Consider the following 23497-nt stretch of genomic DNA (forward strand, 5'->3'; position numbering starts at 1 on the left):
GAGTGGCATAGAGTGTCAGTGAGGACTGGTGTATAGTGTCGACGAGTGTTGTGGAGGGGCTTAGAGTGGAATATAGTGTCATAGAATGGCGCGTCATGGAGTGGTGAAAAGTAGTGTAGAGTGGAGTGAAGTAGAACGGAGTGGGATAGAGTGAAGTGAAGTAGAGCGTTGTTGAGTGAAGTGGAGTGTCATCGAGTGGAGTGGCGTAGCGTGGCAAACAGTAGAGTTGCGTAGACTGGAGTAAAGTGTTGTGGAGTGTCGTAGAGTTGAGTGGTGTGGAGTAGAGCAGCGTGGGAAAGAGTGGCATAGAGTGGAGTAGATTGTTGTAGACTGGAGAGGCGTAGAGTAGAGTAGAGGGGCATAGATTAGAGTAGCATAGAGTGAAGTGGCATAGTGTGAATTAGAGTGTCGTAGAGTGGTGGGGCGTAAAGGAGCAAAGAGTGAAGTAAAGTGTCATAGAGTGAAATGGTGTAGAGTGTTGTAATGTTCCCTAGAGGGGAGTATGCATTGTGTTTTAGATTTGGACAGACATACAGTTTTACTGCTAAAACTATACAGCGCACAAACGATAATATGTGGAAATCGGCATCACTTAGTGTATTGATTTGTTTTGATCCTATAAATATTTGTTTCCACCACACTTCAGAATTACAAAAATTGGGCTTCATTTGTGCATTCCTAATTATGATATATTCTGAAATATCTGTATAGTTCTTTACATGTGTTTTGAAAACACAACATCCATTAGCCTTTTCACATGCCTGTAGATAGAACCTTGTTCCATATAGGCATGCAAGATTGATGATTAAAGTGGCAAAGATAAATAGAATCAGTCGAGCAGAAAGATAGGCGGCAGAGAACATTTTCAAGGAAATACATCTACTGCTTCCTGGACTAGCATAAAAGGTAGATGACTGAAATCGCATGTTGTCTTGTGGAATGCATCACAAAAAGAGTTCCCAGAACGCACGCACTCGTAGAAAGATACAAGGAGCCAGTCAGAGTAGAGGTTAATAGGTTATGCACCACAGGAGGGACAAAGACACGGTGGACAGCCTAAAACAAATATAGCCAGTAAATAGGAAGCAAGCAAGTGTGTGTCAGAAAACACAGAGGCAATGGAAAGCAATGGGCAGCATGCATTCCCAGGGAAGCTTTCGGAATGTGTGTCTCTCCAAGGGGTGGAGCCTCTGAACAAATGAAAGTTATTTAAAGGGACAGCTTTAGTATTCAGTCTCATGAGGGGCCTCACAATATGTGGTGAGAACCGTGGCAATGAAGTAGAGTGCCCAATGTAAGAAAGGATCCCAGAACACAAGTAAAGATGGCTGCAGTATCTGGAGGCAAGAAGACTTCTTTTGTCACAGCGGGTGGTGCACTGAGCCAAGAGAGAAGCCTGAATAACTGGGAACCAAAATCTGAGAAAAAGCAGGTTAAATAATCGCCATTCATGATATTGTTTATCGGGATGTGCCTGAACGGCTGATAGAACCTTTAAAAACAAATTCGGTAGGAAGGAACTCCAGTCCCAAGCACTTTACCAAGTAACAGACTACTGTCGTCACAGTAGGCGGCTTCCAGACGCGGCACCTCTCAGCCTTTCCAGGCCTTTTGTTCTGCTATTTTGGCCAACATGCTTTTGCCTTCCAATTTCAGGGCAAGAACACTCTTTGTAAGATCACTCCTGAATTCACCTCTTATAATATCCTAATCTGAACTGTAACCTCTCTTGCGCCGAAAAATGCTGCTCCAATATAGTATTTGTTCCTTTTGTAAGTTGTACACCCCTCCATAAATTATGTGTACAGATGTTTAGATTTTTTAACCTTTTTATTTATGGACAGTGGCTTAACCATGCATCATTTGTGACTCTATGGGCAGTTGTCAGCTGGACTCACAACATGAAGGCCACATCTAGCCTTTACATTGTTTGCCAGCAGGACTTAGTTATTTATTAATAAATGGTACAAAGTGCAATGTGCTTCCTTTCTGTCACTTCAGTTCACTTGACAGAAGTAGGGAGGAGCGTAACCTTACGGCAGGATATTAGCGCCAAGGTAGATGGGGAACTAAGCATGATTGAAATTCTGCTCCCCCTCCCCCTCTCCACCGTTCTGTGTTAAGGGCAGGTAAAGTCAAGTCTAAAGTGTTTGTTATTTTAAAGTTTCCAGAACTTTATGTAGTGGTTTGGGATCTTCAGTCCTGGCAAAGGGCACCCCAGCCTCCAGGTCTATGTATGCCCTGCCATCTTCCTTGGTGGTTTATCCGCTTGAATGATCGTTGGGTGATCTTGATGCAGCGGTAATTTCACGGTAATTTCTGAATGCAAAACCTCCTTGCCTCCAATTTACCGCTGTAAAGGTACTGGACCCTTCCCACTGTATATTACCTTCAGGAGACTTTACATAAACATGAAAAATCAAAAATGCATGTAATATTTAAGCCAATAGAGTTGTGAGTATTTTAAAGGGTTTTATTTTCTTAGTTAAAAGTGAAGTTTTCTGACCCTTTATTCATTAGTCAAATATCAATCAGGTTACAGAATTTGGAAATTAGGAAAAATAACATTACTACAGAACATATTACAGTCTGCATATGAGCATCACATGTAGAAAAGGAAATCTGGCACAAATTGTCAGTCAAAACTCTTGAAGAGTTTCTAAGAAAAGAGTGAGTCTTGCAAGACTAATCAATAATTAATAAATGGCAAAAATCGCCCATAAAGAGAAATAAATGCATAAGACAAATACATCTTTTCAAAACTAATTAATTAGTCAAAGCATGAACTTAAAAGTTTTAGCATCTAATATAAAAAATCTGTTATATCCAGCTCCACTCACTGCCCTGGTCTGATCCTCTGTGTCTCTGTGCTACACAAGGAGTAAGACAGCCCCTCCTTCACAGACCATCAGAGGAATGTGATCTGCCTTGCCAAAAATATGACGTGCAAGGACTTCTCTAAAAAAAATATGAGCAAGAACCCCCACCTCTCCTCGGACGCAATCTCCTCCCAGGCAGCAGCAATCTCCTCCCAGGCTGCACCCGCGACGTTTCTCGTACCTAACCCATATGATGTCTGGCCTCATCTGCTGCCTTTCCTCTCTCCTCCTCCTAAAAGCGCAGCAAGAAGGCACACGCCACCAAAGAGGTCATTATGTATACTCTAATTCTTGGCAGACAATACTAATAATTGTTGCAGTTTTCAGTGAAGCTTGCACTCATTGGTTATCATAGGTGACATGAGGGTCTCACCATCCGGTTCTCATTGCAAATCCGGTTTTAACAAAAGAAGCGTTAATGATAAACATAATCATATATTTCAGCAACATTTACTAGGAAAAATGTTTCAGTCCAGCTTCCTGCATCCTGTGACATCGCACGCAAGATAAGCACATTTCACAAACACTGGTACATTGGCAGAATAACAAGAATTTAGAGTTTGTAGTGGCCTTGAACTAGGTCTTCACTCGAGGCAAGCTGGTATAATCTGCGCATGCTGTCAAATTCAGCACCATTCTCAGCCTTGCTGGATTCACAGGCAGCCATTTTATCTTAGGCCAAAAAATAAAACAAACACAAAAAACAGTATTCATTTTCGAAACAGAACCCATTCTGTTTACCACCCCCATACTAATACCTTGTATTATTTTTCCTAGCAAAAGCTATTAGTTTAAAGCAGATTTTCTATTATTTGTGCACAACATGCAAAAATGTGCAACTTAGCATAAAACACGCACCAGTGCAAATTTCAAAGCGCACACAGTTAATACACACTCATAGCAACATGCTCTAATGTTTTAGATAGCTTTTCATGCTGAATGCTTTAGCCCCGTGTGTAGTGTTTGGTGCATGGTTAATCAACACACATTATAAGATGTGTTATGAACTGAATATGCATTGTTAAAATATGCAACAAAGCCAAAGTCTCTTAAGACAGGAATAGGGAGTGTAGATTACAAGGAAAATGAGCTGGGAAGAGAGAACACATTCCATGATTATCTTCAAAGCTAAGGAGGCCACTAAAATCACAAGTTTTCTCTACACTGCAAAAACACATGTTAATTCAGCACAAGCATTTCAGACTGAAAACATTGACCAGGCCTCATTTCATGTCTTTCATTTTGAATGCACCAAAGTGCACCTTTTTAAAAAAGCATTTGACTAGGCCTCATTTCATAATCTCATGTGCCATGTGTTTTCCACTTTACACCAAAATCTGCGTAATTTTAAATGCAGTCTGTCTGAAGCACAGAAATAAAGCAATGACTAATCTTGATGTAATCTAGTTCTATTAATCTGAAGGGCAGGGACCGAGCAAAGAGCTCTGGTTGGGTCAAAATGACATGGAAGTTTCAGTATTATACCTGTTCTTAGTCCCAGTATACTTTGTAGATGGTGCAGAAAACCTTGATTCTGGTAGAAGTTCACGTAAAGCCTGTCTTCATGCTTCCGACAGCTCTGAAGTCTGGCAGTGGTGTTTTGGGAGGCCGGTGTAGATGACCTGGCAGTATTTATTTAATTTATGTAGTGTTTTATAGAGTGCAAAGCAGACCCGTGAGGGTATCAGGGCGCTTTACAGTAGTAACAGGTGGTATACAAGGACATAGGGGGGAGAGAGCCAAAGGGATAGGGACAATTAGAGACAATATATTGGTAAAACAAACAATCATAAAACCCGGATACATTTTGGGGTAAGAACAAGTCGATACATTAAGCTAGAGAAAGCAGTCTCAACACTATTCTAGACACACGAGGATGAGAGTGGTACTGGTAGTCAGCTGCACTCTGTGGCCTGTACGGAGGATTGAAAGGATGCTCTTAAAGAGAGAGAACTGAATTTTTACATCCTTTGTTCAGACAAAGGCGCTGACTTGGGAATGGAATAGGTCCGCTTCTAAAACAATCACCAGGTTCCTCACTTTTATGGAGGTGGGTGATGGGCTTCAACGTCTTGAGAGCCACTTAAATAGTAGTGAAGTGGATTCAGTTTCTCTGGCTTCTGGGATGAAAGTCATGGTAAGATTCAGCATGCCCATGAAGCTTGGCCTCAGTAGTGTGTCACGTGATCCAGGATGAAGTGATGCTATTGAATTGTCTTGTCAGTTGTTCAATCAGATGTTAATTTTTGGTTCATCAGCATTCACTTGGATGCTCACCTGGTGTTGCACAAGCCGCTGAGCAGGAAGACATTTGTAATTGACAAAGAAAGAGTACCCGAAAAATGACTATAAAATGGCTATGTAAACTTTATAAAATGTTTGTAAGACATGTGAGGCTTGTAATTAGTATTACAAAAGTTAGACGTCTTATAAATTTAAATTGGGGTGAGGCAATCGTAACCCCGCTTAAATGACCCACATCCCAAACACTTTTATGCTAACAATGACACTGATACCTCAGCATATACTTTAGGTCCTTTCCAAATACCTCGGCAAATTACAAGAGGTGCCTCCAAACTCCTCGGCAAATGACAAGAGGTGCCTCCAAACACCTCAGCAAATTACAAGAGGTGCCTCCAAACTCCTCGGCAAATGACAAGAGGTGCTTCCAAACACCTCGGCAAATTACAAGAGGTACCTCCAAACACCTCGGCAAATTACGAGAGCTGCCTCCAAACACCTCGGCAAATTACAAGAGGTGCCTCCAATCACCTTGGCAAATTACAAGAGGTGCTTCCAAACACCTCGGCAAATTACAAGAGGTGCCTCCAAACACCTCAGCAAATTACAAGAGGTGCCTCCAAACACCTCGGCAAATTCCTTGAGGTGCCTCCAAACACCTCGGCAAATTACAAGAGGTGCCTCCAAACACCTCGGCAAATTACGAGAGCTGCCTCCAAACACCTCGGCAAATTACAAGAGGTGCTTTCAAACACCTCGGCAAATTACAAGAGGTGCCTCCAAACACCTCGGCAAATTACGAGAGCTGCCTCCAAACACCTCGGCAAATTACAAGAGGTGCCTCCAAACACCTTGGCAAATTCCTTGAGGGGCCTCCAAACTCCTCGGCAAATGACAAGAGGTGCTTTCAAACACCTCGGCAAATGACAAGAGGTGCCTCCAAACACCTCAGCAAATTACAAGAGGTGCCTCCAAACTCCTCGGCAAATGACAAGAGGTGCTTCCAAACACCTCGGCAAATTACAAGAGGTACCTCCAAACACCTCGGCAAATTACAAGAGGTGCTTCCAAACACCTCGGCAAATTACAAGAGGTACCTCCAAACACCTCGGCAAATTACGAGAGCTGCCTCCAAACACCTCGGCAAATTACTTGAGGTGCCTCCAAACACCTTGGCAAATTCCTTGAGGGGCCTCCAAACTCCTCGGCAAATGACAAGAGGTGCTTTCAAACACCTCGGCAAATTACAAGAGGTGCCTCCAAACACCTCGGCAAATGACAAGAGGTGCTTTCAAACACCTCGGCAAATTACAAGAGGTGCCTCCAAACACCTCGGCAAATTACAAGAGGTGCTTTCAAACACCTCGGCAAATTACAAGAGGTGCCTCCAAACACCTCGGCAAATTACAAGAGGTGCCTCCAAACACCTCGGCAAATTCCTTGAGGTGCCTCCAAACACCTCGGCAAATTACAAGAGGTGCCTCCAAACACCTCGGCAAATTCCTTGAGGTGCCTCCAAACACCTCGGCAAATTCCTTGAGGTGCCTCCAAACACCTCGGCAAATTACTAGAGGTGCCTCCAAACACCTCGGCAAATTACAAGAGGTACCTCCAAACACCTTGGCAAATTCCTTGAGGGGCCTCCAAACACCTCGGCAAATTACAAGAGGTACCTCCAAACACCTCGGCAAATTACGAGAGCTGCCTCCAAACACCTCGGCAAATTACAAGAGGTACCTCCAAACACCTTGGCAAATTCCTTGAGGGGCCTCCAAACACCTCGGCAAATTACAAGAGGTGCCTCCAAACACCTCGGCAAATTACGAGAGCTGCCTCCAAACACCTCGGCAAATTACAAGAGGTGCCTCCAAACACCTCGGCAAATGACAAGAGGTGCTTTCAAACACCTCGGCAAATTACAAGAGGTGCCTCCAAACACCTCGGCAAATTACAAGAGGTGCCTCCAAACACCTCGGCAAATTACAAGAGGTGCCTCCAAATACCTCGGCAAATTACAAGAGGTGCCTCCAAACACCTCGGCAAATTCCTTGAGGTGCCTCCAAACACCTCGGCAAATTACAAGAGGTGCCTCCAAACACCTCGGCAAATTCCTTGAGGTGCCTCCAAACACCTCGGCAAATTCCTTGAGGTGCCTCCAAACACCTCGGCAAATTACTAGAGGTGCCTCCAAACCTCCAAGTAAAGAAAGCCTTTGACTTGCCATTGGCTGATCTGACCCAGGGAGGCCAAGGGCAGCACCCCCATGCACATCTCTTGCAGAATCATTCAGTGTGGGTGACCTGCTGGCTGGGCTACAACTGGATTGGACACATTTAGAAATATTTCCAAAACTAACAGGAATTGTCCAGTTAACCCAAGCCCTCATGCATTTACATTGAGTTCCGGTGCCTGTAGTTTGTAATTTTATTATAAATTTTAGACCATGAATACCAGAAGGCAATGGAAAAACGGCCTAGGAGATGCAATTTTAAACCAAACATGGTACAACTCCAAGTGAATCCATTATAATGCAGACCCGGATATTTCCACATTGCTTCATTATGGAAGCACAGTATGTTGCAATGTCATTGACACAGAAGCTATGTCTGAGAAAGGGTAATAACATAGGATGGCACTGTAGCTGGCAGAAGACAGTGTCAGCCTGCAGCATCTGCTATTTATGCCCTGGCACTCATTTTTTTAAAGTATAAATTAAATATTGGCCTGTTGTTTAAAACAGGAGTTCCCCATCGTCCATCTCAAGTAACTACCTTTGGAGCTCAGTTACCTACATTGCAATATCTTAATAAATGTGCCAGTGAGCCCTTCAGTGGTTTGCACACCCTCTAACCTCATAATCATGACGAGTGCACATATTGTGTACCACTTTTCTTGTTTTTGTCACTACTGTACTCCTATGTTTGATTGTATGCTAGATGCGGTGCCACTTCGGGTGTAAGTCGTTTAGACCAAAATAAGTAAGGCATGTTACCCAATTTTTTGTTTACAGACCATGTTTACATTGTAGGACTTGAACTGGAAGTCTCCCAAGGCATCTCCTGGCTGCTCAGTTCAGACTGCCCTCTCTCTCCCACCGCCTCCTCCTCTCAGTCCCCAGTGGTCAGGAGCCCGGCCATCTCTGGAGCCTGTCTCATAGCTGTGTCTGCCCTATTGACATCCAGAGCTAAATTTAAAATTTAAAAATAAGCGCTGAGGATGACATGTTTCTGTTGTCAGACAGGATTTACTGAGATTTAAGCATAACACAACCTGCACAATAAGTGGACAGGCAAGCAGCCTGACAGATGCAGCCTTCTCCCACCATTGCAGGCACAGCTGAAACTGGTCCTTCCTTGTCTGAAAATCAGGGCTTCAGTTATAGCATTTTGGCATAGGGCAGTGCAGCAAGACACCTTCCTGCACTGCCCTACGCCAAAGTGAAGGGGCAGGAATGCACCGTATTCAAGCAATAACGTTCATTCCTGTCCTTTCTGGCTGCACTGGTGCCATTGTGGCATCCTAGAGCCAACGTAGGCACCCTTGCCGCATGTGCAAGGGAGCCTCCGTTGCAGGCAGGATTCTTTTTGTGCAGCAAGGGGTACCTTCCTGCACAACCTACCTCCTACCTCCAAAGCAACACTCCTTCTCAGGGGTGATCAGAGCTGCAATACATCACACTACACCATCCGATATGACACTCCCGTAATGCAGTACTTCATCAAGGTACAGTTCCATTACCAGTTAACCTATGAAAACTTATGTCATATAAACTCTGTTCTATGACATGATCTGGAGGGCTTGGTTGTGAATATTCTGTGTACCCAGAGCACAATTCATGTGAGGTAATCTGGTCTTCTTTACGAGGAAGATGCATCGACCAACCTCACTCGAGTGACGTCTATATGAATTAATTGTGTTGGCGCAAACATCTCAACAAAAGTAAAAGTCCTAAAGGAGTCCTGCTCACTTACTACAAAATGCTGTCCACAAACCTCCGCCTGGGCTTCCCCTATCTCTTGTGTGTGGAGATCTTTATGAAGGCGGTGGGGATCACAAACGTAGGAATGCAATTTAGAGGTAGGAGTGGTCAGTGGGAATGGGAAAATGGGGAAGACCTACTGCAAAATGGGAGGGGCCTAATGAAATTCAAGGAGGGGTTTATGACGATACATGCAAATACAAGCATACACCCACAAAAGACTAAGAACATTGCTATTCACAAACTCCACTTCTAAAGTTACTGCAGCTCTAAAGGTGACATAACGGGCGCAAATGTACTGCAGCCCGCATCACACATGGCTAAAGACTTGTACTACAACATACTCCCATAGAAAACAATGGTGGCAGGGGATTAACATAACATCCACTAGTGTGTGTGTGTGGTGAAAAAAATCTAACTATTGATGAATTATTTTAAATTGTAATAATAAACTTAGTTTGTAAGGCCAGGTCTGGTGGCTTAGTGGACTACTTTATCTACTATAGGGGCCCTGTGTTCCACGTGGGTCCACTCAGCCTTTCATCATTCTGAGGTCCATAAAATGAATGCAATTGAGTTGGATAACAATAAACATCTGTTATTCAGCACCAAGATACCCTTGGGTGAACATGAGCTTTACAAATACACGTTATGTTATAACAAAATTACATTTTGGCACTTTTATTAAAAAAGTAAAACAATAATTTTAATTAAGTTCATATCTTTGAACAAAATGTACTATTAAATGAAAATTAAAATGTTAGGTAGGGTGGGATTTAAAATAAACATTATTTATAAATTCATGTTTTGAAATTAATGATTTCATGCACATTTAATTTGAGCTGTACCGTAACAGTTTATTTAATTCGTTCTAGGTTGACACTTTTTAAAAAATGATTCACATTTATTTTATGCATTATTTTTCATTTCTCAAGTAAACTTTAATGATTCTCCCCATACTTTCCCATAGGAAGATCTATGCCACCGATACCAGTAGTAACCTAACACCTGTAAATTTTATTGTGGGAGACACCACCCCTTTATTTGAGGGTGTGTAGACATTTAACTGTACACCTAGATGTAAATCTCCACTCTGAAATGGTGAACATTATAAAAGTGTATACTTACACATAGGTATAGTAGCACTATACATAGCAGTGAATATACATGTGTATATATGTTTTTGAGTCAATCCTATACAGCATCCTTTAAAAAGCTGGTCGCATCTATGACTCTCTCACCCTCTGATCTCTCTCTCTGTTCTCCAGTCTCCTCTGCATGCAAGCTGTGCCCCAGCGGGTGGTTGCTGACAAGAGGGAGATGTTACTTCTTCTCTGAAGCCCAGTGGTCCTGGGAGGCCAGCCAGGAGCACTGCCAGAAGCAGGAGTCGAACCTTGTCACTATTCAGCATGAAAACGAGATGGTAATGTTTGAATTCCACATTTTGGCCATTATTTCATTTTGGTATATAAAATGAGTCTGCCTTTGAAATGGAAGCGTAGTAAACAAAATGTACATCAGGGGTGACTCCTCCGCTAAGAGGGAGGACCGCCGCCCCACTGCTCTTTGAGCAGTGGAAAATGTAAAAGTAAAATCATAATAGCACAATGTTATCACCATTTGATTTTTTTGTACTGAAGCAGGTTTACAGGGCCGGGCAGGGCTGTGCTGTCGTCACAGCCAGCCGGGGAGGCTTATGTATGCATTACAATTTGGTCGGCCGTCTTAGATTGGCCAAACCGTCATGCACACTGCATGTTCTCCACCCGGTTGTATTGCACAACTTGGGTGGAGTACATGCACAGGTTCCCACTCCCTGGTTGAGTGCTGAACCGTGGCGCTCAGACCAATCGCGATGCTGCTGTCATGCTAGTTACAGCAGCGTCGTGATTGGCTTAGAGGATCCTGTGTGTGCTTCCTGCTTCCGGCAGGAACAGAAGAGGATGGAGGCGACGGCCGGCAGCCAGATAAATCACTTTTATTTATTTTTTAGCCCCTGCCCTACCTGTACTACTCAGTGGCAGCTGCCACTAATGTACATAACCTTGCTTTTATGGGCTCAGACATGGTCCAGCACCCATGTTAAAGGTTAAGGGCTGCAGGACAGGGGCAGGTTTTGGCCGTTGTTCCTTGAACAAGAGTGAGTGGCTCATTGCGCAATATCAATATTGTACTGAGATTCATGGTTCCTTTACCGAAATAAGGGATTCTGCCAGTGCTTAATTTGTATTAAAATAAGTGCCAGGGCCCTCTTCCGGAGTTCACTGCAGATTGCACTACCCATTCCCCCTGCCAGCACTGTCAATAACCGTACTAACACATCTAAATCCATCATACTCCTACAAGTGTGACAACCCATACTATTCTAGGCCCCCAAAGCTATAAGAATGGCTTGGGTGGCGGGTATTCGTCATTTTTTTAATGTTAATTGATTTAATAAACAACTGTTGTTGTGCTCATCTCTAAATTAGACAAACATCGCCACCATGTGGCAGACTGTCATAAGTACTGGTGTTGACGATTAGGTGCTAGTGCTGAGGACCGGAAACCACCGGCTCAAATTAAGCACTTCCTAAATTCAGATGTTTCACAGCAACAAAAGCATTTGCTAGTCTGTGGTTTTGGAAGATATCCCTATGTGAACTTCCATTGTTTTTTCCAGGAAGTTTTATGTGGATTCAAACTCATTGGATAAGCATCGGTCAACACAAAGAAAGGACTGTGATGCAAACAGGAGTGACTTTTCCCTAGAATGCCAGTAAGGTTGTCACAGTACAGCAGCAGAGGTCTGCTTAGAGCGCCAATGAGAGGGGCTTGTGTCGTATAGGGGTAAACAGGGTATCACGGCACAAATGATAAAATCTAGCAGGTAAAACGTGGAAAAAGGTTTATTTCCAAAGAAACGACCAACAGCGGTGGACAGGTCTGGTCAGTTCAAAAAGCAACTTTATCTCAACATGCCAAAGCTCTGGAAGATCATAAACATTCTAATAGACTGCAAAGCTAAAAAGAAACTGTATATCATTAAAGACACCATATAACATTAAATGGACATGTATAATGAGTAAATAACACACACATCATTACATGGATCAATATTACAGCACGCTCCACACCAAGAACTAACAGAGCGACCCGGAGACAAAAGATAAGGTGAGAGTAAACTACCTTGGGTTATATTTATTAAAAAATGAATTATAATTTACAATTTAGGTCAACATAAAACAGCCCGCAAAAAGAACCTCTCCAAATAATTATATCTATAAAAATAAAACATTCCTCAAATTTATTTTGCTCATGATCCACACCAGCGCAGGAGCTTTTTTAAGCAAGGCCCACCCTTCCGCCTTCTTTATGTAGGAGAGTAAAATCTTGGCTCCAGCTGTTCCAATCCTGCAGGGCTCTCTGTTTAACCTGAAGGGCAACAACAATTATCCAGGGTTCTAAATTCCTTGTAACCAGCTAAGAAAAGGTTAATGTAAGTGAGACAATGATTCTAATCCCAATAATAAACAATGTAGTAGGAATTGGAGGAAAAAGGCGTTTGCCTTCCTGGCTTAACGCTTCTCTCCTCCACTTCTGAAATGCAAGGCTGCACCATATTTACAAGAATGTGTTGCAGCCTTCTGTTTCCCCCTGCGATGGCGCTACACTGAGCAGTGTAGCGCCAACGCAGGCACCCTTGCACCAGAGTGCAAGGGTGTCTGCGAGCAGGGAGGTTTGTTCATTTACAGGAAGGTGCCCATTCCTGCGCATAAACAATCCTAGAAATGCCATTCTTTCACTTTCATGCATGCTGCTTCATGCTGCACACATGAAAGTAAAAAAAGGCATTTAAAAAAAAAGTTTGTTTATGCGCAGGAATGGACACCTTCCTGTACATAAACAAACAATGGCATTGCACAAGGCAGCACACATGGAAAAAGCAAAAACGAGGAGAAATAATGCATTTCTCCTTGTTTCGCCATCTTAAGACCAGTTTTTACCCGGTGTTTATTTTGGCACTGCCTCCCATGTACGCCACCCTTGTACATAGGGGGCAGCATCAAAAACAATGGGTGTTGCGGTGGAATGCCCACCGCAACACCCACTGCGTGAAAGGGGGTTTTATGTACAAGGCAACGTTAAGCCACGTTAAGTGGCTTAACACTGCCTTGTACATAAGGCGCAGCACATATGCCCCAATGTGTTCTCTATAGTGGGGAAACCACCATGACAAACTCAGTCCTGGCTATCGGACAAGAATCTGTGGGTCTTCCTTCCCTCACAAAACGTGCAAGCTCCCTCGAGTTCTCCTTTGATAAGGATCCACTTAACGAAGAAACTAATTCTGGATTATCGTGTGTGCTGGTTTCTTCCCTCTGCCATTAGTAAAGTTTCTTTCATTTTCACTTCTTCGAGAGAGAACGGCTGATGCCATGTGACTACATCCTAGGATGTTCCACTACGTTCAAAGAAGTGCAAACTCCACAAAGAGAGGATGCTCAGGACTACACTCACCAGTTTCATAGTACAAATGGGTTTCAGTTTATATAAAAAAAAGAAACTCAGCACTAAATGTATTATGGTGAAATCAATTAGAAACCATTTTGGCAGAGAAAAAGAGAAATCTATGTCCACATTTTCTAACCTTCTACTTCAAACAGATTACCTGAAGAACTGTTGCAGAGATACAACTATTTTTTTATTAATCACCCATCAGTGTTTAAAATTGAATATAGCCTGATCCATTTTATCTTTTGTTGTAGCCAACGCGTTTCGTTCTTTTTTAACTTCTTCAGGGCTTCACTAATCATGTGCTCTCATTAAAGATATTCTTTGTCAGGTCACTAGTTTATGAATCACAACATGTGGTCTATCATAATCCTCCTCTACTATGGAGTCATCCATGTGCCTGCAGCATATCACGATCTCACCGTTCAAACTGGGGGTTTAGTGACGATCAAGCCAGGTGGCTAACGGGCCGTGAGCCGCGACCCCCGGACAAGACAAGAGGCAGTAGGGGAACAGACTGCTCCAGCGGTGGGGAGTGGCATGGCATGTTACAGGCTGCCATTAATTTATGAGCCGTTGTGGCCGATCTGCAGCCCCGCACCCCCTAGCGCCAGCACCAGAGCCAGCTCCGGTGACGGTGAGGAGCTTTGCTTTGCCACGGGACCCACAGGAGCTGCAGGAGCCTTGTTGTGCCTCGTGCCTGCGGATAGAATTCTGACTCATGCCGGTTCACAGTGAGGCTGTGAGTTCAATCCATGCTTTCCATGTTTCTCCGTGTTGACTGCAGACCTCCCGAGTCGTGGATCCAGGAATTCAAGCACGGATGCCCTTTTTCATCAGTATAAGTCTAGGTAAGCCTCTCAAGCACTCAACAAAATTGATGACTTTGGGGCTTTTTATAGAGGTCCAACATAAATGCCCAGTCTGATCATGCTATCTAACAGTATGTAGTTCCTCTCATAGTGATGCTTGGGAGAAAAAGTAAGCCAAGCTTTTCTTTGTTTGTAAATTACAAACTCGGTGGGGTTCGGTGCAGGACAGAGACTGTGGGAATTCCTTCTTTCGGAATAAGGGTCATCACACACCCAGCAAGCTAGGTGTCATGCTTCATCATATGGACCTGCTTCTCATTGGGTCTGCGCTGCAATACCCAATGGGCACCCATGAAGGGGCTCTTTATCAGAGATCTTTTGTTCCTTGCCGTATGATTCAGTGTGGGTGTGTTGGCCGAAAAGTGTAGATATCGTGCAAGGGTGATTTAAAAGAAGTGGGATAGTCCAAATAAGTCTTCTATTCTGGCTGGCTATCCACCTCATTAAAATATATCGAGTGGCAGCCTATCTAACTCTAGGGTTTAGTTTAGGCTATGCTCAAATCTACAGGTCAACATGTCAATTGTTCAGATTGATCCGTGGCAATTCTTCGTTGCGGGCGAGAGAGGGTAGGTGACTCCCTCCCTATAGAGAGTTTATTGGAAGATGCTACAGATTACCTGACTCGTAGTATGAACATGCAGTAGGTAGTACTTAGACCCCACCGCGCTGTGTAGATAGATTCACTAAGTACGCCCAAGATCCAAGATAGATTGATTTAAGGACCAGAAAAGTACGGAAATAGTCTTATCCAACAGGAGGGGAAGGAACGGCAGGAGGGCTCATGGGAGGGTCAAATGGAGAACTAAACCAGTGCACCAGTGGTGGGATTGCCACTGCCCTCCCCGATAACTACGCCATTGTCAGAATAGACAGGGAAAAACAGGTAGGGGGCGGGATAGCTATCATTTTTAACAGAGAATTTAAATGTACTTTGGAATCTGTACCAATTCCAGATTGTGAAGCGGGCCTTTTCAAAATCTCTTTGAACCCCAATTTTACAATGTCAGGCTTTCTGATTTATCGGCTTCCAGGCAACTCTTCTCAATGGGTATCTAATTTTGCAAATCTTATCACCCCCTACTATATGTCATCTAGCAACTTCTCCCTGTTGGGTGATCTAAATCTACACCTTGAAGATCCCACCATCTCCTCGTGTTATAATCTGTTGGAAGATCTAGCTGCACTAAATTTGCCTATATTAAACTCTAGCCCTACTCACACAGCGGGCCATTTGTTGGACCCCATAATATCTAACATCAGGGAACTCACGTACATCGCCACCGTACCCTCTGGCTGGTCCGACCATCATCTCATTAATTTTAGCATTACCTTCCCACCCTCCCCCAGTGTGAAACAAAATACTGATGTCACTTACAGAAAAAATTGGAAGTCAGTCGACATCGATGCTTTAAATGCGGCACTTAAACAAAACCCTCCAAGCCTTAACTCCAACATGGACCACGCAGCAATTGAAATACAAAACTGGCTAACAAGTGCAGCAAATGACTGTCTGCCCTCTACTCGCACCAAAGGGAGTAGGCATCGTCCTCCGGCCCCATGGTTTAACGACTGCCTTAAAATTGAAAAATCTAAATGCAAAGTATTAGAACGTAAATGGCGTAAAAAGTACGATCTTAATGCCAAAAGGAGCTATCATGAAGCCAGAAATCACTATCATGCTGCTTGTACAAAAGCAAGAGCTGCTTTCATCTCAAATACAATTATCGAAGCAACTAACATGCCTAAAACTCTTTTCTCCAAAGTTAAGGAATTGGCGGGCGCACATACCACAGCTGCTGCACCTTCCCTAAGCACTCAACAATGTCAGGCGTTGGCTTGTTTCTTTACTGAGAAAATAGATAAAATTATCTCAGACATCAAGATTAAAATTTCTGTTTCCGACCCACCCCCTCCTTCTGACCCTACTCTGCCTCAACCCACTGCTTTGGGTGAAAGCTTACTGGAATCCTGGCCGACTCTTTCATTAGAGAATTTGAAAGGAATCCTAAAAACTGTCAAATCCGGCTCCCCTAGGGACCCCATCCCTATTAAAATTATTAAAGAATTGGATGACCAGTCTTTGGATATCATTGCCAATTTCTTAAACTCATCCCTCGATCTTGCCACTGTCCCAGCCTTATGGAAGCATGCCATGGTGACACCCCTTTTGAAAAAGCCAAATGCAAACCCAGAAATATTGGCCAATTATAGACCTATATCTCTACTTCCTGCTTTTTCAAAGTGTCTTGAGAGACACGTACACTCTACTTTAGCCACTTTTGCAGAAGAAAACTCCTTACTCCATCCTTCGCAATCTGGTTTTAGAGCTGGCTTCTCGACGGAAACCGCCCTATTAGGTGTCACTGAACATATCAGAAAACTTCTTGACCAAGGCCAGACGGTCGCACTTGTGTTATTGGACCTAAGTGCGGCGTTCGATACCATCTCTCATGAAACGCTTATTAAAGAGCTATACATAAATGGTGTAAGAGGAAAGGCTCTGGACTGGATCAAATCCTTCCTGGCAAACAGAACCTTTCAGATCGCATCTGCACAAACCGTGTCAGACACCTTACCTGTATCTCATGGAGTGCCTCAGGGGTCCATCCTGAGCCCTCTGTTTTTTAATATCTATCTTAAACCTCTGGCAGAACTGGTTGAAAAGCTAGGTCTAACGCTTATGAACTATGCCGATGACACCCAAATCATCTTTTCCCTATCTGAATCTTGTCCCCACTCCCCGTCGTCACTCAAGGAAGGGCTATTAAAAATACTGAACTGGATGACAACAAACCAGTTAAAACTGACCGGCGACAAGACGGAAATACTGATTTTGGGAAAGGATAAAGCACTCTGGAACCCTGCGCATTGGCCGGACCAGATGGGCACTTTTCCTACCCCGGTGTCCCATGCTCGAAATCTGGGCTTTGTATTGGACAATGCCTTATCCATGGACAAACAGGCCAGTAAAGTAACCGGCCTGTGTCTCACCATAGCTAAATGGCTGAGGAAAATTCTGTGGATGTTGCCAATGTCAACACAAAAGACCGTAGTCAATGCCCTTATCACATCAAGGCTTGACTACGGCAACATCCTCTATCTGGGCGCAAATAAATCTGTCATCGGACGACTGCAGGTAGCGCAAAACGCTGCGGTCAGACTCCTATGCAAGATTCCAAAGAACTCTGGAGTCTCGAACCATCGTCGGGATCTTCATTGGCTCAGGATAGAGAGCAGAATTCGTTTCAAGGCCCTGAACTTTCTGTTCAGAATAAAAACAGGAGTAGCACCAAAATACCTCCAATCCCTTGCCTGCCTCTATACGCCCAAGAGAAACCTTCGGTCTCAGACAGCAGCTTGCTTCTGTATACCAAGGTTTAAACGTGCAAGAACAGGGGGCAGATCTTTTGCCTATCTTGGACCCTCCCTGTGGAACACGCTTCCCCCAGGCATCCGGAAGGAAGAAAACTATTGTAGGTTCAGAAAGCTTGTAAAAACCTGGCTGTATGAACAATAACCGCCTAACAGTTACCTCCTTTCTCTGTCCTCATTTCTAGCTGTGTCCAGGCGCCGGGAAACCCTTTTTGGGTAGCTGTTGCGCCCTATAAATTGATAAAATAAATAAATAAATAAATTGCCAAGCTAAGTACTAATTGAACCTCGCACTGTATGGATACATATCACGGTCACCGGTGCAGCTGTGACACACTGGAGATATATTTGTGACGCATTTGGATTAAAAGAAACAAAAAAATATTTGATCTCATATACGAATAAATACCAGGCATGCGTTCAGGAAAAGAAAAGGCCCCCCCACAAGACGAACACGGAAAGTTCAAGCACCAAAAGTTATAAAAAAAAGCTAAAGCACAGACAAAGGGAGTGACCCGTCTGGAGCACTGGTGACAATGCAAATAGAAACAGAAATACGTAAGCTACAAACTCAGATTAAGCCAATTAACAACTTGGAAGGAAGTAGACAAACTGCCAGACAAAAACAGGAACTAAATAAGAACCCCCATATTGTGGATACAGAGGATCAAATAACTGACCAAATAACTGACCTTGCCTACTCAAGCGGAACTGAAATCGATGTGTCAGAAATATAAAAGAATGAGATGCCACAGGACGAGATAACCCAGAAAAAATCAGTAACAACGACTATGATACCTATAGAGGTTAAGGTTAAAGTGAGGAAGAAAATGTAACCAATTAGTGACTCTATACTTCATAATCAGATGGTAGATCAAGATACCAGTGATAACATAGTTAAGGTCACCCATGTAAATCAATTTAGAACTAATGGTAACACTATTTCCTCCTTGGGGATAATTACGCCAATAAGAATTAATGGAGTCACAAATATGGAAATAAGATATAAAGAAAAGGAAGGTGAACCACTCAATCAATTAAAAATACTGACCAACAATGATCAAAAATTAGGAATCAATGAAGAGACGCTACAAAGAACAAGTGTAAATTTAGGAACAAAACCAGAAATTGAACACTATAATAGCGCAATTAGTAATAAAAACTGCAAAATATTATATAGCGGAAATGATAGTAGCAATCATATTGACATGGCCAACTTAAAAAAATTACCAGAAAGGCAGGAAATCCCTCAAGTTGATTTTAAAAGTTCCACTAATAGGAAATACGAACTACAATGTGATTGAAAAACCAAAACCATAGACAATCAGGACTTGGGTTCTATTTGGGATATTTTCTACCAAACGTCATCACTAACTCTTGAAGCATTGACATACCAGTCGAATAAAATGGACATTCAAATTGAATTACTTGGAGTGATGGCAAATGCAGTCACTGGAATAGATCATAAACTAGCTGAGCTAAATAGTTTGATAATTAGAGCCCAAACTGAAGCAGCTTCAACTTATCTTGATTGTGCATGCGCACCAATAATAAATAAATTGGCAACAATACCAGACGTCATGAATACCGTACTAGAAGACGTCAAAGTAATCCTCCAAAAGAAACAAGATAAGCATAAAGAGGATATGTGTAAAACACGGAAAAACAAGACTATCACGGCAGAAGAAAGAGATATGGAACAACCTAGTGCCACATTAGACCTAGATGCCCAGGATAAATTAAGTCAGACAATAGCTCAGAACACGCAACAGGCGGAAAACAAGTCATCAGGAGTAAAATCATAGGCTCATCTCATAGTAAAGTCAATCGAAGGCTGCGAGGTCAAAGAAGTAGACTTGCCATTGTTTAACATGACAAAAAGGCATAGGTAAAAATTGCGCAGAGCAAGAAATAAGACCAAGAGGGAAACTATAGAAGCAATACACCCCCAGGAGGAAGCAACAACTGATATGGCTAGTGGAGGAAAAGAACGATGGAAGGTAATAACAGGTAAACAAAAAAACGAACTATGTGGAGAGCAGTCCACAATAACAAAGATAAACAATAAAAAATACTTCAATATATTCACAAAAATTGGAGAACACTCGACCGATCAAAAAGTTCCTCAAACAAATATAGCTATCACATCGGACAACATTGAACGATTGCCTAACGATTCAGTAAAGGAGGGGAAAAAAATCCTATCAAGGGAAGAGAAATATAGTATGCAAGGAAACAGTTGTGTAATAAAAAAGACTAGTGAAGATATCCAAAGCGTACCTCTCGAAAAGAGGGATCAAGTAAAGAGTCTATTAATTCCTTGTAAAACTAAGGAACCGGAAACCATTAAAGAGGATGACTAAATATATATTGGCCCGGAAGTTCAGAGGTCACTTCGAGGGGATCAAATTACAGTCCCAAATCCAAGTTTGACTATAACGCAACGTCAGCCTCACCAAATTACCCAGAACTCAGAACAACAGATAAAGAAACCTAATTACAAAATTGTGAAACAAAACGATATGATAGAACAAACAGAAGATACCAGGTACATATCGAAATGGGATCACTTAGTGATTGTAAGAAGTGGTGAGGACAAACAAGTCATATATAAGGACCAGCAAGTTTTTGAAGAAAAAATGAAAGAAGAATTACCAGCTAAAGGGACTGCACAAATAATTTTCAAACCAGTATATGATTCCCGAGGTAATCAAGACACGTTGAAAAGGGGAAACATTCTCCGCCTCCTAAAATCGATTCCATTGCTAGCAAACATGTAAACTAAAGACATGTAATGTGTCGGGTTCCTACAAAATATGGAAGGTAGCCAGCCATTAACTTCGATAACTGTAGACACTCTTCCTATAGCGGAACGAATTGTGAATGAACAAAAAATCTTTCATAGCTGGGGGATAATAATTAGCAAGCCAGCTCCAAAGGTATATCCAACCCCGCTTTTTAAAGAAGAAAGTCCAATACTAAAAGACAAAAAAAAAAATGATGACCCATTCTTTTCTATATTAAACAATGCTCTTGGAAAATCAATTGGAGATGCTGAAAACTCATTGATTGAAAGTAAAGTAGAAAAAGCTACAGGAATAAATGAAAATGGATATTGATTGCTCTACACAGTAAAAAAGATCAATGACAGAATACACCAAACGGTAAAATAAGAGAACTAAATAGGGACAGGGAAACAATAAGGATGTGCTCATGTAACATAAATGGGATATGTAAAAAGGTAAATAACGCCCACCTAAATGCAATATCTAACTCCTATCCGATCATATTACTACAGGAAACATGGGCAACTGACCCCTTTATGTTACAGGGATATAAAGGATATTTTGAGCCCGCGTTTAAGAAACATAAATATGGTCGCTCTATTGGGGGTCTAGCAATATTCATATCTATTGACCTGAGAGTGGAACATGAGCAGCTGATTACGAATAATTGTAACTTCATAACGGTAAAGCTATGATGTAAAGCAAACGATCAAGAAAAATCAAAAATCGTAATGCTGATTAATATATATATTCCCCCAAGCCAGAGTACAAGGATGAATATGTGTGTTACTCTTACCAGTTTCGTATTGGAGCAAATGATGGATGGATTTGTAGACTTTATACTTCAACTTAAATCTATTAGTACCTTTTATAAGAGACAATATTATACAGTCACAAGATCATCAATGGGCAATCCCTGAGCAGATACCGGACTCAACAATAAAGTCGAGGCAAATTAAAGTAGGAACAAATTTTGGGAAGGGCATAGAAGCAATGGGACTGCGAATATTAAATGGGAGACTCCCGTTGGATTCACCACCTGTATGGGCATTTCATTCACATAATTCAAAGTCACAAAATGACTAAACGATGGTATTACTGAACATCTTTAACAACTTTACCTTGTATCATCTAAGGAAAGTGCCTGATTGTGATCATAGTCAGCAATTAATCACTACAAATTTGCAGAGCACGAAACACCAATTGTATCTGTCAATGCAAGGCCAGACAGGAACCATCAACTATAAAAAACTTATCTGGAAACCACACAATAAAGATGAATGAATTGGCACAAAAACTGGTTAAAGATTGTTTTGAAGATAAAACCACAAAGTCCCCAATTGAGCAATGGGTAAACTTCACACACAAAATAGTCAAACCGTACGATGTTTCTGCAAAAGCTGAGAAAAAAAAGTGATACCTAAGGAAAAAAGGGAAATCAATATTAATTTACGTATAGTGTAAGGAAAATGAGACGGACTTGTAACCTACTCAGGAAACAGTTAACCAAGCTTCCAAATAACAATGAAATAACAACTAAACTAAAAAATATAAATCAAAATTTGAGGAAATTAATCTGGAATAAAAAAAAAAAGCTAAGCATGACCTTTGGACAACTTTTTTTTATGCAAGTAACCAAACAAACTCAAGGGAGTTTTGGAAAATGATAAATGGTCTAGGAAGACCAAATAAATCCGTTGTAGCATCTGTATTAACTAAAAATGAATGGGTTAATTTTCTGGAAAAACACTTAAATCCCAATGGGAAAGTAAATAATCAGGTTCGCAAGCAGCAAAGGATGGAAACATTCAATTTAAAATATGACAGTGAAATTGATGTATCAAAGCCTCAAGTGTCTTAATTAATAATGAAACAAAAAGATGGGGCACCAGGTCCCAATGGTATCCTGTTTGCCCTGTATAAAGAAGAACCGGACTGATGGTCGGAATACCTAACAGAGGTTTTTAAAGAAGTAGTACGGACAGGGACAATACCAAAATCATGGAGAGGGTCACTAATATCCCCTATCTATAAGAAAGGAAATTGGGCCCAGTCAGAGAACTATCGTCTAATAACTCTGCAAGACACAGATGCCAAATTGTTTGTGGGGATTTAACTATCAAATGTATCTGATTGGGTAAAGGGCAAACAGATACTCCTGCCTAACCAAACAGGATTTATTAAAGGTCTAGGAACTACTACAAATATATTAGTTCTATCGGTACTAATGGATAAAACAATTTTAACCCCTTCGCTGCTAGGCCTTTTCCCCTCCTGTGCTAAGCCTTTTTTGGGCTATTTGGGGTAGTGCGCGCTTAGGCCCCTGTAACTTTTTGACCACATTAGGTATCCACGCCAAATTTGCGTCCTTTTCTTCCAACATCATGGGGATTCTAAAGGTACCCAGGGAATGTGGATTCTCCTAGAGGGTTCCCAGAAATTAGTCAAAATACAGCAAAATTTTGTTTTTTTTGTGAAAAATGGGAAAAACGGGCTGCAAATGAAAGCGTCTGGGTTTTTCTCTGCAAATGGTATCAAAAAAGAGTTTGTGGGGCTAAAATCACAATTTCTCCAGCTTTTAGGGAATGACAGAATTTTTCAGAAAACCAACATTTTGTACACAGTTTTGGCATTTTTCTGGGACATACCCTATTTTTGCTATTTTTTGTGCTTTCAACCTCCTTCCAGTTAATGGTAGAAATGGGTACAAAAGCAATAATGCATCCTGGAAAGCTATACATTTTTGAAAAGTAGACAACATTCTGAATTCAGCAAGGGGTCATTTGTGTAGATCCATCAAGGTTTCTTTATAGAAACTACCAGTTAAATATAGGAAAAATTCAAAATTAGTTGAAAAAAGCAGCCTTTTGT

General features: G+C 41.9%; 1 protein-coding gene across 1 annotated transcript in view; it reads left to right on the forward strand.

Annotated features, from left to right (window-relative positions):
• Window positions 1-23497, forward strand: part of LOC146813296 (CD209 antigen-like protein C) — a 242709-nt gene that overhangs the window by 66123 nt on the left and 153089 nt on the right. Inside the window, exon 4 of the mRNA XM_085614744.1 lies at window positions 10368-10522. Coding sequence (XP_085470870.1) covers window positions 10368-10522 — 155 coding nt within the window. The remainder of the gene's footprint in view (window positions 1-10367; window positions 10523-23497) is intronic.

Source organism: Triturus cristatus, chromosome 7 (genome assembly GCF_964204655.1).
Source record: "Triturus cristatus chromosome 7, aTriCri1.1, whole genome shotgun sequence".
NCBI classification, from domain to species: Eukaryota; Metazoa; Chordata; class Amphibia; order Caudata; family Salamandridae; genus Triturus; species Triturus cristatus.